Below are 15,003 nucleotides of genomic sequence, written 5' to 3'. Positions count from 1 at the left end.
TAACCATTGTTAACAATACCCGTGGACTGAATCGAGTAGATACAATAATTGATAGGTTCTAGGAACAGTACCCAGGGGCACTCTTGATTTCACTTTAATATTCCGTACTAAACCTGAATTCAACAGTAGTGCAGTCACAACTTAATTTTCAACTATTTCCCCTTTTGTTTCTCTTTGCATATTTCATTTTCATTTTCATTTTTTTTTTCTAATTCCCGTTATTACTATTCATCTCGTCTAGTTGATTATCTGTACGTACACATCATGATCAGACCACAAAGAACAAAGACCAAGCCTCCCCTCCCCCTAGACCAAGGAACCCCAACCCTTAATACAAAGCCAATAGTAATAAGTACTACTGGCTAAATATACTTAGGCGACCAGGTAAGTGCCCTCCTCGGCCCCCTCGGGCCGGAAATTCAAAAATATTTATAGACCAATTTGAACTGGGAACTGGGACTGGGATGGTTGGTTGGATGGACTCGGGTGTTCCTGGTCTAATTTCTAGGGCCCTCGTGGAGTGGCGTGTTTCAGGAGGTGGTAGTTGTTTTTTTCCCCTGCTCTGCTCTCTTTTCAACTGTTTGGGTTGGGGTTTTATTTTACAGGGTAGCTCGTACATACTACTTGGGTTTTTGTTTTTTCTTTTCGGGGTCTTGATCTTGATTGGGGTCTTGTGTAGGTAAGGTAGGCCTGACGCTTTGGCTTGGCTTCGGAGTACGGAGTATTTTCTACTTCATTTGCCGAGTAAGATACTGTTGTTGTAGGTAGGTAGGTAGGCTAGGGTTCGTATTCATTATTCACCATTTTTATTCATGATTCAGTGTGTACTGTGCAGGCTTGTGGGCGTTGAAGTCCCCTCGGGAGGGAGGGAGGCCTTCAGCTTTTATTTTTGGCAATTGATTCCTTGTTTTTTCTGTCTTTCTTTCTTTCTTTTGGGGTGTGTTGTTTCGATTGTAGTCTTAAGTAACTATATTTGGCCTAGTTAACTACTCCTACAAAAGATGTATCCGGATAGCAGCGCAATTGGATCTATCAATCAATTCTCAATTGAAATCAACTAGACGTATCCAACTATTTAATCAAGAATCCTCCATCTATACATGGTAGTTATGTAAAACAAGCTCAAGTATATTCGATTTATCATACTTCTATACGAAGTATTCACTCCTAGCTGAGTCTAGTCATAACCAAGACTCTTTCTTTCTTCTCTCAGTAAGGTAGTCAATTACTGTACAATATGATGTATGTACAGTAGTTCTGCACTTACCTTAACACGAAGTTGTAGCTAGCTAGTTAGTTCGTTAGTTAGGTATGATGATGATGTGAGATAGATAGATAGATACCTGAGATGAGATGAGACACGACACGACAAGATAAATAATTTCCTAGCTAGCTACGGAGTAGTTAGCAAGTATATGCCCCGTGCATATCCATGTTCACGAAAGAAACGTGGGATCTATTTCCGTACATACCTACCTCTGCATACTTAGTGCTTAGTGTTTACTTCTATCTACCCTGTATACGAGGTAAAAATAGAAAAAAGAAAAAAAAAAATAAGTGTATGTCTATGTCCTCTAAGCACCTGTATATGAAATATGAATGCATGAATGCATGTGTGTAGATACTAGGATTCGCTTCCTGGTTCACGGTTCATGGTTCATGCATGGCTCTATAGTAGTTAGTTACTGCTCCTAAGGGAGTTAGGTCTTACGGTTGTATGATGTGCATTTTGGCATTGAGCTGGGCGCGGACATGCTTATGGTGGCTTACACCCTGTGGTGGTTGGTTAGTGTTTACTTTTAGTTCTAATTGAGTTTATAGATTTGCTGACTCGGGTGGTCCCCTGCTCCATGCTATGTATGACTATGGGGTCTAGTCTACTGTCTACTGTAAATGTGATGTAGGTAGATGCAGCCAGAGGGGCTAGTTCCTAATGAATCTCGTTTACAAAAAGCAAAGAACAGGATGACTGAGTAAGATTAATAGATAGATAGATACCTTGCTCTCTTCCCATGTGACTAAAAATACATACAACTGGTCCAACTATCTAGTTACTAGCTAGCTAGTTAGTAGCTGCTAGTGCAGAACATCTACTCAGCAGCACTCATATCTGCAACGACGACAACAGATCCTCCGCCTGAAAAGCCCCCGGAATCTCGTATTGCTCGCCTAGCCCTTCCTCCTCCTCCCCCTCTTCCCCGTTCTGTTCAAATGTGAAAATCCCCTGGTGAACCACGTACGCCGCTAGCGCCGCGAATCCACCCACCACGGCCGCCACGGACACGAGCAAATCCTTCCTCCGGCCGATCGCCACCAGCGACAGAGCCTTGCTCTCGGTGTTCGAGAGCCCCGAGTCCGACGACTCCGCCGCCTCCCGTAATCGCGTCGAGGCGCGCATGTCCCGCCAGATCGGCGTGGCGTCGGCCAGCGCATTCCATAGCGTCGCGCCGACGGTGGTCAGCCGGGGGCGCTCGGATGCTTGCCACGGTAGGACGGTGGACCCCGGCTCTGGCCTCTCGGTCGATCCCTCGTGTGCTGGTGCTGGTGCTGGCGCCCCCAGTCCGTAACAGCTGCGTCGCAATCGCTCCGTGTAGGCGGTCAACCGCGGCGCCTTGGCGACCATGGCATCGCGGAGCCACGTGTGCGTGAGGTCCGGTACCAGCGCCAGGCTCAGATACCCGAGGGCCAGACAGTCCAGGCTGGTGGCGGCCTCGTCGGCCAGGAGGTAGCTCTTCGCGCCGAGGATCTCCTCTAGGGCGTCGAAGAACTCGGCCGTCAGCGCCTCCAGCTTGAACTGGTTCTGCTGCGCCGTCTTGCCGAGTAGTCCCGTGACTGTGTCGCGCGGCCGCTGGATGAAGTTCGGCGGGATCTGGCCGGCCGCGACCGCCGCCGAGTGGTCGCGTTTGCGCTGCTCCTCGATGGCGTCCAGGTCCAGCGAGGAGAGGCCCAAGTGGTCTGTTCGGATCTTTGCGGCGGCGTGCAGCTTAGGCGGGAGGATCCATTGGTTGGGCCATTGGAGGATGGAGCCGTAGGCGGGGGAGGTGTGGTTGTAGTAGTTTCGGCTGGTGACGTAGAGGGAGAGGTCGATGAGGGATTGGCCGCGGGATTCGACGAATGAGGAGAATCTGTTTTGATTTTTCTAGTCAGCATAACTTGCTCTGAATGGTCGGTTTCAAAGACTTGGATAATAGGAGCAGACGCACGCGATGTTGTCCGCCTTTTCCAGCCCGCTCAGATCCCCGTCCAGATCCCAGTCGCCATTCGAGTATTGGCGCAGATAATCCACGATATTGCGGAACTTGCTGACCCATGTCGTTCCATTTTTGAGAGCGGGGAGTTCGCCTGCAGCAGGAACAATCAATCTCAGACAGCCATTCAATTCCAAATCTCCCCAAACGCGGAGTGTTGTGCCGGACTGGGGTCAAAACATACAGGTCGGGGACACGGTCGGATCACTGCTTGCGACCAGCACCCAGGCCTCCCTGGGGACGGTCTGCGAGAGATAGGCTATCGCCGCGAGACATTGCGCATCGATGGAGGGCAGCGAGAAGGCAGGACCCCAGACATGGAGCTCCAGAACCATTTTTCTTTTTCCCGGCGTTTGGTCGGGGCAGGTCGGTGGTCGAGAGAAAGTTGGGGTTCACCGATGCGCGTCACGTGGATGTCGCCGGGCCGCTGCCTTGTGCCTGTCCTGAGGCAGCCAGGCAGTCAGGCAGGCAGGGATCTCCACCTTCCCCAAGAGGTCGCCGACACTGACTGACAGGCATCGTTTCATGCGTCATTCCCTGTCGTCCCCTAATTGATAAACATGATACGCTGTCTGTGTGGTTGAACAGATGCATGACCCGATCCCCTGAGGGAATTATGCTTCCATACGCCGTAATGCCCGTCAGATGTCTGTCTCTTAGGTTGTCTCTTGTCTCTGACCCCTCATGGCCAACGAAGCACCTCCGTCAAACACGAAACTTAATCTACCTTAGAAGAGGGAGATGGGTGCTCAGATGTCTTGATTTTCCCGGGTCTTATCGCCTCACTTTTCGACAAGACGAGCCTCAAGATTAGCCCGAACAGGCAGATACTCTACTTAGCGCAATTGGACCAAAATACCGCATTCCTCTACGCAGACAGTCAGACCAGGTACTTAGCCGGAAGGTCAGAGATCTTGATCAGGATTCACAGTTCCCCTTTTCTAGTTTCTTCCTGTTTCCGCAATCTGCACGGAGCCTTTCTCGGGCAGTGGGTAGCGGCAATGCTATCTTTACTCCGTACGGTGGAGTACCCAGAGAATGTTGAATGACTGACTGACTTCCTGCGCCGCAAGACAGCCCGAGGCAACCTAGTCATGTATGTATGTCTCAACCAATCAACGACCCCATCCTCACCAGTAAGCGAGAAAACGCCCCGTCAGAAGGCAAAAACAGAAGAAACCCACGGAAAAGAAGAAACGGCGACCATCCATCTCCGCACATGGCAAGTGGTCTGACTCCGAAGGCTGACCAGCTTCAGGTACGCCCGCGCTAACGGGCGAACTAAGAACCTTGGTCTCCCGTGCCGCGGGTCATTTGACCTGCGATCGGACTCCCGCCGATGGACCTGACCTTCCAACTTCCTGTCCATCGAGTTACCATTAACTAGTTAATTGGGAGGGTTTGTCTCCTCCGCAGGCCCGGGTCCTCGTATCCGAGATTACTCGACTGGCTTTGTTTGGCAGCCATGCCAGGCAGGGTCTACTACTGTACTATCCTCGTCAGACTCAGAAACAGGACTCCGTACTCCGTTTGTGGCGTGCATGTTCTACTGCACTGCATGGCAAGGTGCATGCTCCCTCAGCCGTCAGCACGTAGTTAGATAAGTAGTGTTCGCTATCAGTGAATATTCCATACTAGACTACTGTCCAACCCCTTGCCTAGTCAGAGAAAGACAGACACACGCACATATTCCATACACACACACACAAGCGGGGCGGGGCGATGCGATGAGCAAGATGGGAGCTGAATGCTGATACTTCCACAGTCTACTCCGTAAAGCTAATGCACCATCAGCCGACGCCTTCCCTGCCTGTACGTACCTACCGAGTCATCGTCAAATCGCTTCGACTGACCGACTCACTAGCCGACTACAGCGTGGGCACATACATACCTAAACCAGGTAGCCAAATTCCCAGCCCGAGGCGCAGGCCCCTACTAACTAACTAGTCATTACTCATAATTAGACAATGGCATAGCCCAATAATGCAAAATTCCGTGCATACCGCAACCGTTGGTCTCGTCATCTTACGCACAGATAATATAGGTAGCTACCTAGCTAGTTCATGTTAATTGGTTGGATAGCTTAAGGCTGTACCGCATGGACTGAATCCTCAATCCTCATGGCATTCTATTTTCCGCACGGAGTATTAACTAGGTTCTGTAAGTAAGCAGGGGAGGACAAGGCAGGGCAGGCAGGGCAGGGCAGGCAGGGCAGGGCAAATCACCCTTCCTGGGTATCTACATTGGATCATGAAGGGTATCTACCTACCTTGCAGCCAGGCGGCGTAGGACTGACATACTTCGTACTGTGTACACAGAACACTCCACATACTTACCCCCATCTACACATCACGGTAGGTAGAGCCCGATGTTTAACTACTGTAGGATACAACATACGACCGATCCCCTTCGAACAGTACAAATACAAATTTCTTGTTTTAAGAGAAGAAAAAAAAAAATAACTCAACCCCTCCCCCCGCAACAAGCACCCTCAATGCAAAACATGCCTACCCGTCATGATTATCTCACAGAGAAGTAATTATGTACCTAAGTGGTTCTCCGTAGATAGGCAGGGCAGGTAACATACGACCCGAATATTCCAATATTCAATATTATTCAATATTATTCAATATTATTCAATGTCGAATCTTCAAGGATCAACCGGAAGTAGGCGCAGGCGCAGGTAAAAGTCATGGCAAAGCAGGGAAAGGAATCACGCTATCGAATGCCACTCAGGTTACTCTTACCCCTTCTCCTCCCCCACCCCTGTCAAGTCTCATCGGCCGAGCGCTTAGCGTTGCGGTGCCGTCACATCATGATGCGCACCATGCGGTCATCGTGAGACAGTTTTATGCACTGGTTTATTTTTATTAATTATTTTCTTTTTCTTTTTGGTAATTGATATTATCTTAAGGGGGGAAAGAAAAGCAAAGAAAAAAAAGGATCGAATGGATTACGAAGTGAAGTGCGGGGAGCGGGATAAACTACCTTCCTAACTACGTCGTACTCAGTAAGCAGATTAGCAGCTAGGTATGTATGTACTCTACTTAGAAAGATTTTGAAATCAGTTTTGGAATGGAGAATGTCTTGATAAAAGATTGACTCTTGGTCAAATAGTTCAGATTCAAATTGAATAAAAGAATGCCGTATGCTGGTGCGGTTGCTGCTGCTGTTGGGTATATTAAGTCTATTGTACATGCCGTTGCTTCAGATTAAAAAAAAAAAAAAAAAAAAGATAAGAAAAAAAATAGTACAGGCTTGAGACACGGACACTCAAACCAAACAAAAAAACAACCCCAATGATTAAATAAGCTCCTGGTCAAAAAGGGAAAATAGAAAGGGGAAAAAAGAAAATATCATATTCCCGTAACGCTTTGACATCCGACGATCGCGCGATCCAAGCCTCGTGGGATGAAGGGAATCGAATACCCTGGTTGGTCGACCTTGTGGTTTCGCCAACAGCCGTGTTGCTTTCCATGCGGGGTTTGCACATCCAAGGAATGCTGACAAGGCTCCGTCCGAGTCCTTGGGAAACGGTCGTCGTAAGAGATGATAAGTGATGACGATGGACCGAGCTAAGGTGGGGACGTTGTTTGTGCCCAAGCGGGTTTTGATTCGGCGACGGTATTGTTTGATATCATACTCGTCGCTTGTATCGGATCGGAGGTAAGCCTTGGGCGGATGAGTCCCAGGTTGGCGGGATTCTTTGGATGTCGCAAGGTCAAAGCATTATCGCAAAATTGAGGGAACAATGCGCCAGCGCTTGTTCGGAGAATCGAATGGTGAGAAGAGAAGAAAAACACCCGCGATGAAGATCACTGCGCAGGATGATTGGGGTGAAGAGAATAGAAAAGATAAAACCGAAATATGATCGAAAAAGGCTGAATAAAAGGATATAATGTAGTTCAGAAAAAGAAGAAAAGCGATCAAGAAATCCAGTAGTCAAATCCAGTGGTAAAATGCCGATTTGCAGATTTGCAAAATCTCGAAAACGAAATCGTGGTATCCATGCTTGAAGAATGCAACTCCATCTCATGAGGCGTCTCGAGTCGGTTTGTGTCGATGTTGGCTCACGGTTCAAGGAACCGCTCGAGTTCGCCGGTCGTCAATCTCATCAGAAAGTCCAAGATTACTCGAGAGTAATTTACTTGGGGAGAGGAGGGAGAGGGCCCTTGGGAGGAGGTCCCGGGCAGGGAGGGAATTGCGAAGTAGAGCCACCGATGGAAGGCATGTTGAGTTGTGAGGTTGTGTGGTGTTTGGTTGGTTGGGTGGTTTAGTGTCGAGTAGTGGATGGATGAAGGCGTGTTGATGCGCAGATGTGGTCACTTGTAGGTAACGTGGAAAGTTCTCAAAGTCTTTGGATTTGAAGATTAAAAGAGAGAAGAAAGAAACCCAAAAGACGAGGTCAGACGGTGCTTAATATATGATGTCCTGATCCACGCCTTTTTTATTTTTATTTTTATTTTATCTCTTATTATTATGGTGACCAGGATGATTGACAAAAAGGATTATTGATTTTTTTTTTTTAAAAAAAAAAAAAAAAAAAAAAAAAAAAAAGGAAAAAAAGAAAATCAAAAAATCAAATTAACAATAAAAAAGAATATTAAGGACACACCCCTGTCGTGAACAGGAGCTCAGCTCCACAACGGACAGAGGGAAACGAACTACGTCAGATAATACGACTAACGGATTTAGTTGCACCCAGTGGGCTGCCATATGGGCGTACGGCCTGCCCCAACAGGCAATTCGAAGGAAAATTTCTAGAAGCTCCTCCCGTCCCACTTGTTGCCTTGTCTTCTGGGGAGGGAGGGTTGTCTCTGCCCCTTATTTGTGGTTGACGGAGAAGTTCCACCAGAATTAATACCGGGAGATTATGGTTAATTCCATGGAAGACTCAAGGGCCAAGGTGCGAGAGGCAGAGCGGATTGAGGATGAAAGAGGAAAATAGACGAAGGAAACAAAAAAAAAATTTCCTACCCAGTATTCCGGAGGAATCGGACCCACCCGTCTATCGGTGTTTAATTTTCCCTTTTCTTTGTTTTCCATTCTTCTTCTGTGTTTCTTACTCCGTACCTGTAATTATTTTTAATCATGATAATATCAGAATAGTATTTTTTTTTTCTCTTAGCTCGGAGGAGTAACCCGTCACCCCGTATCTTTCAACAACGTGGAATCTTACTCGGCATTACGTAAAGACGGCGATACCAACTCTGATGACGCCTTGGAAAGCCGACTCCAATCCATCTGCGTAGAGTGATGACTCAATCTGATGGGTGAATCTTATCCGGCGACATTCTATAGGTCCGAAAGCAAGACATCGGGCAAGTCTCATAGGCTTACGGGCTGAAAGACTAGCGAATTCATGCAGACACGTGCCAGTTCGTAGATCCTTGAGGCAGGAAAGGAGGGGAAGAAGGAATGGAATCGGAAATGCTAAGGGATGATCCAAGCTGGCATTCGTTGTTTTTTTCTTTTTCATGAGCCCCCTCACTTCTTGGGGATTCTATCTAATTCGCGGCGGCTTCTCAAAACGGTTGGGGCTTGGTTGCCTGAAACGCTGAGGATCGGGTGGTGATTCATCACGTCGCAGGAAGGAGATCCTAGTCTCAGCCAGAATGTCGGGACCTGATCCAAGCCACCACATCCGCGAAGTTCCAGGGCAGGGAAAGCCGGGAAAGGAAGGGAGGGGAAAGGCTTGAAGGGGGGGGGAGACGGAGACGGAGACACGCACACATGAACACATACTTCGGTGTATGTCCACCACCAAGAAAAAAAGTAAAAACCATGGAAGACACAGAAAAAATAAAATAAACAAAAAAAAAAAAGGAAAAAAATAAGGAGGGGGCAAAAATGCCCAGAAGTTCAAGGCAAGTCAGATCCCGGACTTGCAAGTTGAGCGTCAGGGGTAAAGAAGGTCAAGGTTGTGTCAGGCGGTAGGGGTAACTATGACAGGTCGTTTCAGCTTGAAAACCGTATCTTACGGCGTGGTTTCAGGGGTTGACCAACCGATCGAGGTAGATTGAGGCGATACTGCGGAGTTCGTACGGGACTCGACGGGACGGGAGTGCCTGACTGCCTGTACCTGGTACGGTGGCACCTCTCTTTACTGAAGGGACTTCCTCAGCGGCGGCTGCGACCCGTCTGATTCGACCAATCTACCCGGCATTAATTTCTTTTCTTTGTTCTTCGTCGTCTTCTTCTTTATCATCATTGTTCGGCTTGGGTTATATTTGGAATCTTTTTACTTTTGTTCACCCGTACTCCCGTCCTGACTTTTTCAGCTTTGCCCTTTCAGCTTCTCTTGGTTCGGTTGACGGTTGACCCGTTGGCAAGGTTTCTCCGGGCTCTGTCGATGGTTTGACCTGTCATTCTTCCAAGGTTCAATGTTGAAATTTAATATTATCTTCATGATTATGATATTATCATCATTATTATTGCTGGCATCCCTTACTTGGTAGTAGCCTTCATTCTCTCCACAATTCTCCCCTCCGGAGTATTCGACCTTCGTACGAAGGACTCCGTACTCCGTATTCCACACTGCGATACGGGAATTATGCTTCTCTCTACCTCATTATAAACGTCCTCATTATGATCAGGTGCATTCAGGGAACCCTATGGAGTACCAATTTTTTTTTTTTTTGAAATCCCCCCCCTGTCGCGGCGTCTCTGCATAATGCAATGCAACACTCCTCCGACACGGATGTCAATTCCATTTCTTCCGTGGACTCGTTCGCCGAGTATCCTGGCCGCTGACCTGGATGCTCATTGCTCAATGAACCCTGCTATCGTACCCGCCGTGTGACTGTGGCCAAGCCGTGCGGTGTACAAGACGGATGGATCTTCTGCAGATGAAAAGTGGCCTGAAAAGTGGCCGCCAGGCGACAAAGACGGGAAAAGACGAGGGTTGATCCTGCACGTCACTAGCCGACCGCATCAACTCATCGAGCATCCGTCCTTCCGTAGATCCAGTGATGTGCGTTTTCATCTCGTCTCTCCCAGACTTTCATTAAACCGATTTGCCACCCGCCGCGTTAGTCTCGCCGCCGCCAACTTCCCTGGAGCGCCAGGAATTCCTCCGGTCCTGCTTAGTGACTTAGTGTCTCTAGCCCGGCATTTTTCAAGATGCAGGTACGGGCCATACTACGGAGTAAGAGCGACAGGTTGACGGAAGCCTGACATCACCCCGTTACGGTTGTACCTGATGAAATCATGGGATAGTTCCTGGATGGTTCTACCACGGATTCTCGGTGGTTTATGGAGTACAGGAACATCTACCTCGGTCCTATCACATGCTCTCGATTGGTTTCCATCGCAAATCGGTGGAAAGAAACACATGGCAAGAAGGGGAGAAGGCTATGCCGAAGGGCACAGAAAAAAAAAGAGCCCTAAGCGGGTGGGGCTCGCCGTGAAATGAGATCTCCACTGTTGGTTGCTCTTGGTTGAGCGACTTACATTCGGTAAAGGAATTAGTCAATAGCATTAGCATCTCCGGAGGGCGATTGCCAATTATCATGATGGGAATTGCTGGGGGTAGACCGGTAGCTTGTTTTCTGACTCTCCGCTCTACTCTTTAGCTGCCCTACGGTGTAGGTGCGCAGTACTCCGGTTGACGGCGGTTCCTGGCTAACTTGCTCAGGGCTAAGAGTGCTACGGAGTTACCCGTAAAGTGCCAAGTGCAAAGTGCTAACTGTGGACAAGAGATTGGAATTGGATCCGGCTGAGGAGCCATCCAATCAATGCTTCATCATCATCAAGTCGACAAGGCTGCTGCTGATGTTCCCAACCAGGGCATCCTTCGCAAGCGACTAGAGAGCCCTAACATGCCAACTGCCAAGTCTTCCTTGTCAGCAGTCAAATCATCCTAGGAAGAGTCAGTTCTTACTAATCTCCCGCCTTGGGCGCCTAGTCACTTCACGTGCCCCGACGGTACACTGCGGGATCAACGGTCTGCAGCTAATTGAGGCTACTTGTCACATTCCTGATGCGCAGAAAGTTCAATTGCACCCCGTTTTTCCCTTACGTTCCATGGTTCCTGCCCGTAACCATCTTAACGCTCGCGTTTGACCGCCATCTATCTCCTATCGGACACTTTGCGCTCGATGCTTACCAATGCCCTCCACCAGAAGCAAAATAAGGATCAACCGGATCCTTCTCCACCCCGAGGAAAAAGATAGCTTCCTTCCAGAAACTTTCTCAACCATGGTTCACCGCTCCTCAGCATCTCCATAACCAGTTTAGATGGTTCCTCTCCCTTCATGGGGAAGAGCAAAAAAAAAATTCACCAAACCTGTGCTAGCATCGCTAGCCTAACAGTCGCTAATTGAGTTCGTGCGGTCACAGTGGGGGCAGAGGGTCCCCCCTTCAGGACCTGTCCCAGTCCGTTGCCTACAAGCGCGTGAACCGTCCAATCTACAATTTTTAGTCTTCTAGGCTGGCTTGTTTCAGATGATTGCCGAATGAGAACTCTCCGTGGGAGATTCAATGCTCCACAAATCCCTTTTTGAACGCAAAAAGCTCCAACTTTGGGTCCGGAGGCTGGGGGGAGGACAATGTCTCACACTTTCATTCTTCTCTCCTCCTCTCGTTCGCTCGCCGAGCGTTTATTGCTAAATACTAACCGATTTAAAGCACAGCTGCGCCAGGAACCAGGAAAATCTTCTTCTTGGGGAGATATTTCGGGGTATTCATGATGTCATGACGTGTTTCTCTTCTCCGATCGTTCCTTAGTCTTCATGTTCTGGATGGAGAATATCGTTTACCGGGACTCCGTCAGAAAAGCGGCTAAGGCTAGCTAAGCAGAGCAGGGCAGCAGGCTGAAGGAAGCTCATTCAGACCCCGAACCCAACTCCACAGTTCCCATTCTTTCCTCTTTCCTCTTTCATCAAATGGATGGACGGAATCGTCCGTTTTGGGGTTCCCATTTTCAGCCCGTAGAGCCCAACTCCGTCGGTCTTCGGCAGTTCGGATTCGGGTCGTCCTCGGAGTTTGAGCGACGGAACTCTCCCTTCATCGTGCAGACGCCTGAGAGCGGAGATATATCGGTCTCATGCCGCACACATTCATGGCCGCATCCCCAAACCGTGCGGCTTATTAGCCTCTAAGGCTTATGTGCTCACTTAAGGTTCAGGATGAGCGTCCCAATAATTCGGGGTTGGGTTTGGGGGCCGGTGGCACCGTGCTTTCTCTGAATCTGAGCCTCTAACTCTCCTAGGAGATGATGCGGTCTTCGGTAGTCGGACTAATTGGCACCAGCCACCAGGTAGGCAGGTAGCTTCCCTACTTTCTAGTTCCTACGGACTACTGCTGACTACGGGGTACGTACCTGGAGTGCGAATGCGTCTGACCCTCCTGACTTGTCTCCTCCTCCATCCACCCTGCCCGCCGTAGGGAGGAATATCGCGTAAGCCTTGGGGGCAGGCAGAACCTTAACCACTTTTAATTAATCAAAATGAATTCCCTGGCATTTCACTACTTGTTGGGTTATTGATCGCTTCAGGATCTACGGGATTAATTGCATCGTTTAATTTAATCATGCGGGAGAAATGGCAAAAACCAACCAAAAAAATGCTCCGGCCGATCGATTTAGGCTTTCACGGGAGCACGGGATAGATTGATGGGTCGGAAAATCGGTAATATATTTTGATTGATATTATTGTTTAATTTTAATTTACGGGCAGACAGGGTCAACGGGCAACGGGCAACAGTCAATAACCAACATCACGGGGTAGATGACTACTCTTCTAGTGGTTAGCGATTATGCATAGACTACTCCGTAAAAAGGTTCAAGAATGTAGCACAATATCCTGTACTGTTCTGTACTACTCCGTAGTAACTAAAGTGTAGACTCGACTAAATTACTCCCGTTAGTTATCCATACTTCATGGCTACGGAGAACGGAGCAGGGAAGACAAGGCAAGGGGTGGTAAATGTCTGTGACACAGAAAGAAAAGACTCAAAAGAGCGATAGAAACTTCCACGTCTCATATTAACAAGCAGCTCTTTATTATGTGGGTGCGCCGTTTAATTTTTAATATGCACTCCCGTGCTTACTTCGGTACGGTGACTAGCGGCTTATCTGAATCACGTTTGATTATTGTTTTCAATTTTAAGGATCCATAATTCTATATTATTCTGTAGTCTGTAGTTGTTATTTCCGTTGTGGCGACTGGTGAGGCTGTGTCTTTCCTTTTTGCTTTCATTTGCATTGCATTGCATTGCATTGCAGATGCTGTTGGGTTATGGTCGGGTGAAGGTGTCAAGTCAGCTGAATTGACTCTTTGCACGGAGTATGCCGTAGAGACATCTATCTGCCCATACTTGCAGATGTACATATACCTCGTGATATAAATATAATACGAAGTACTACTGTCCTGCCTTGTGGCTCGGTGATGCTTATGTTGTGTTATTATTTGGAAATGGGGAGTTTTTCTCATTTGATCGCCTCCCGCATATTGGCAGAGTGACTACCGTATAAATATATATCGTACGGTGTATATGACTATATGTCCTCCATACTATGGAGCAAGTATAAATTAGGCGACTACAACTATGACTTGCATATTTTTGTCCCGCGACTAATTTGGTATTCATGCAGCGAGCCGAGAAGCGCAACGCTGATCTTTCTTGGTTTTTTTGTTTTCTTTTTCTCCGATTTGCTTTGCTTTGCTTGGGGATTGCCACCGAGGTTGGACCGTGTCCTGTTGTCGGATTTACAGTTTATATAATTTGTACAGGATGGAGTATAAGTATATTCACGCCCCGGACCACCCTTTTCCGTTTGTCGCGTTACTCATTATTTAAGGAGGGTACACTCTCGTATGATTTTGGGTGTACGGTGAACAGGACATGCTACATGGAGACAAGTCAGACAGAGAGTCAAGTGACTACCTCGATTGAGCACCGCGTGCATAATGTGAATTCCTGTCCCGTACTCCGTATGTACATTGCCTACTGGACCGGACTAGGCTGTTCTTCATTAATCAAAGTCAGGACCTTCGACCTGATTTAACATGATCCACGGAAACATGTTACACGGCGAGGCAGGCATGAGCATAATAATCAAACAGCCGAACCAACTAGGAAAAACTATGTGTTTCATCTTAAGGACGGAGCGTTCTTGTCGAGAAACACCTAAATTCCGGCGCTGTTTCGGATAATTTTTTTTTTTCAAACCGCGACTCGGATTAGAGAACCAGAAAGAAGCAAGGGCGCGTTCGCTCTCTTGCTCTTGCTAGTGGCTCATCATCATATGCGGGAATCCATTTTGTGCGAGAAAAAATAAGTTCGCACTTGATTATCTGCACTGTGCCTGTGAAACAAGGCGTAGATTATGGCTGGATGTCGTGCGACCGTTCCGCTGTCCCAAACCTGGGTTGACTGGGTTGCTTGGATGCAGGTTGCAGACTGCAGACTGCAAGTGTCGTGTGGTTCGTGACCGTTCGAGGCTTATGGGTGCACAGATTTCAGCTCGCAGGCTACCTTCTACCCCATGTTCATCTACATGGTTCGCGTCCACGCTATCATGCAACGCTCGGTCTGCAGATCGGAATCTCCGGAATGCCGTTCCATCGTTTCCAGCTGTCTTGGTCTGTCGGATGGTGAGCCTTTCGGCCTTTCCTTTCCTGTCGTGCCTCTTGAGACAGAGTCTTGGACTGATCGATGATTGCCGGCGCCACCTGACCAGGATTGGAACACGAACCCTACAGGGGTCATTCAATGCTTGTGTTGAACTCAACAGGTGACACCGATATTCGCC

The 15,003-nt window shown here is 48.1% G+C and overlaps 1 protein-coding gene across 1 annotated transcript; it reads right to left on the bottom strand.

Moving 5' to 3' along the window:
• Nucleotides 1-2,104: 2,104 nt before the first annotated feature.
• Nucleotides 2,105-3,583, bottom strand: KD926_011454 (glutathione S-transferase family protein; the record flags this gene model as incomplete). The annotated part of the gene is made up of 3 exons (XM_053103737.1): nucleotides 2,105-3,125; nucleotides 3,204-3,342; nucleotides 3,433-3,583. The coding sequence occupies 3 exons, from the start codon at nucleotides 3,581-3,583 to the stop codon at nucleotides 2,105-2,107; spliced, it is 1,311 nt and encodes a 436-aa protein (XP_052952912.1).
• Between the last annotated feature and the right edge of the window lie 11,420 nt (nucleotides 3,584-15,003).

The sequence above is a fragment of the Aspergillus affinis genome (assembly GCF_023601865.1).
Source record: "Aspergillus affinis strain CMG 70 chromosome Unknown NODE_96_length_144280_cov_85_325291, whole genome shotgun sequence".
Classification (NCBI taxonomy): domain Eukaryota; kingdom Fungi; phylum Ascomycota; class Eurotiomycetes; order Eurotiales; family Aspergillaceae; genus Aspergillus; species Aspergillus affinis.
Note: the sequence above shows the minus strand (reverse complement) of the source record. Positions and strands in the feature narration are given on the sequence as shown.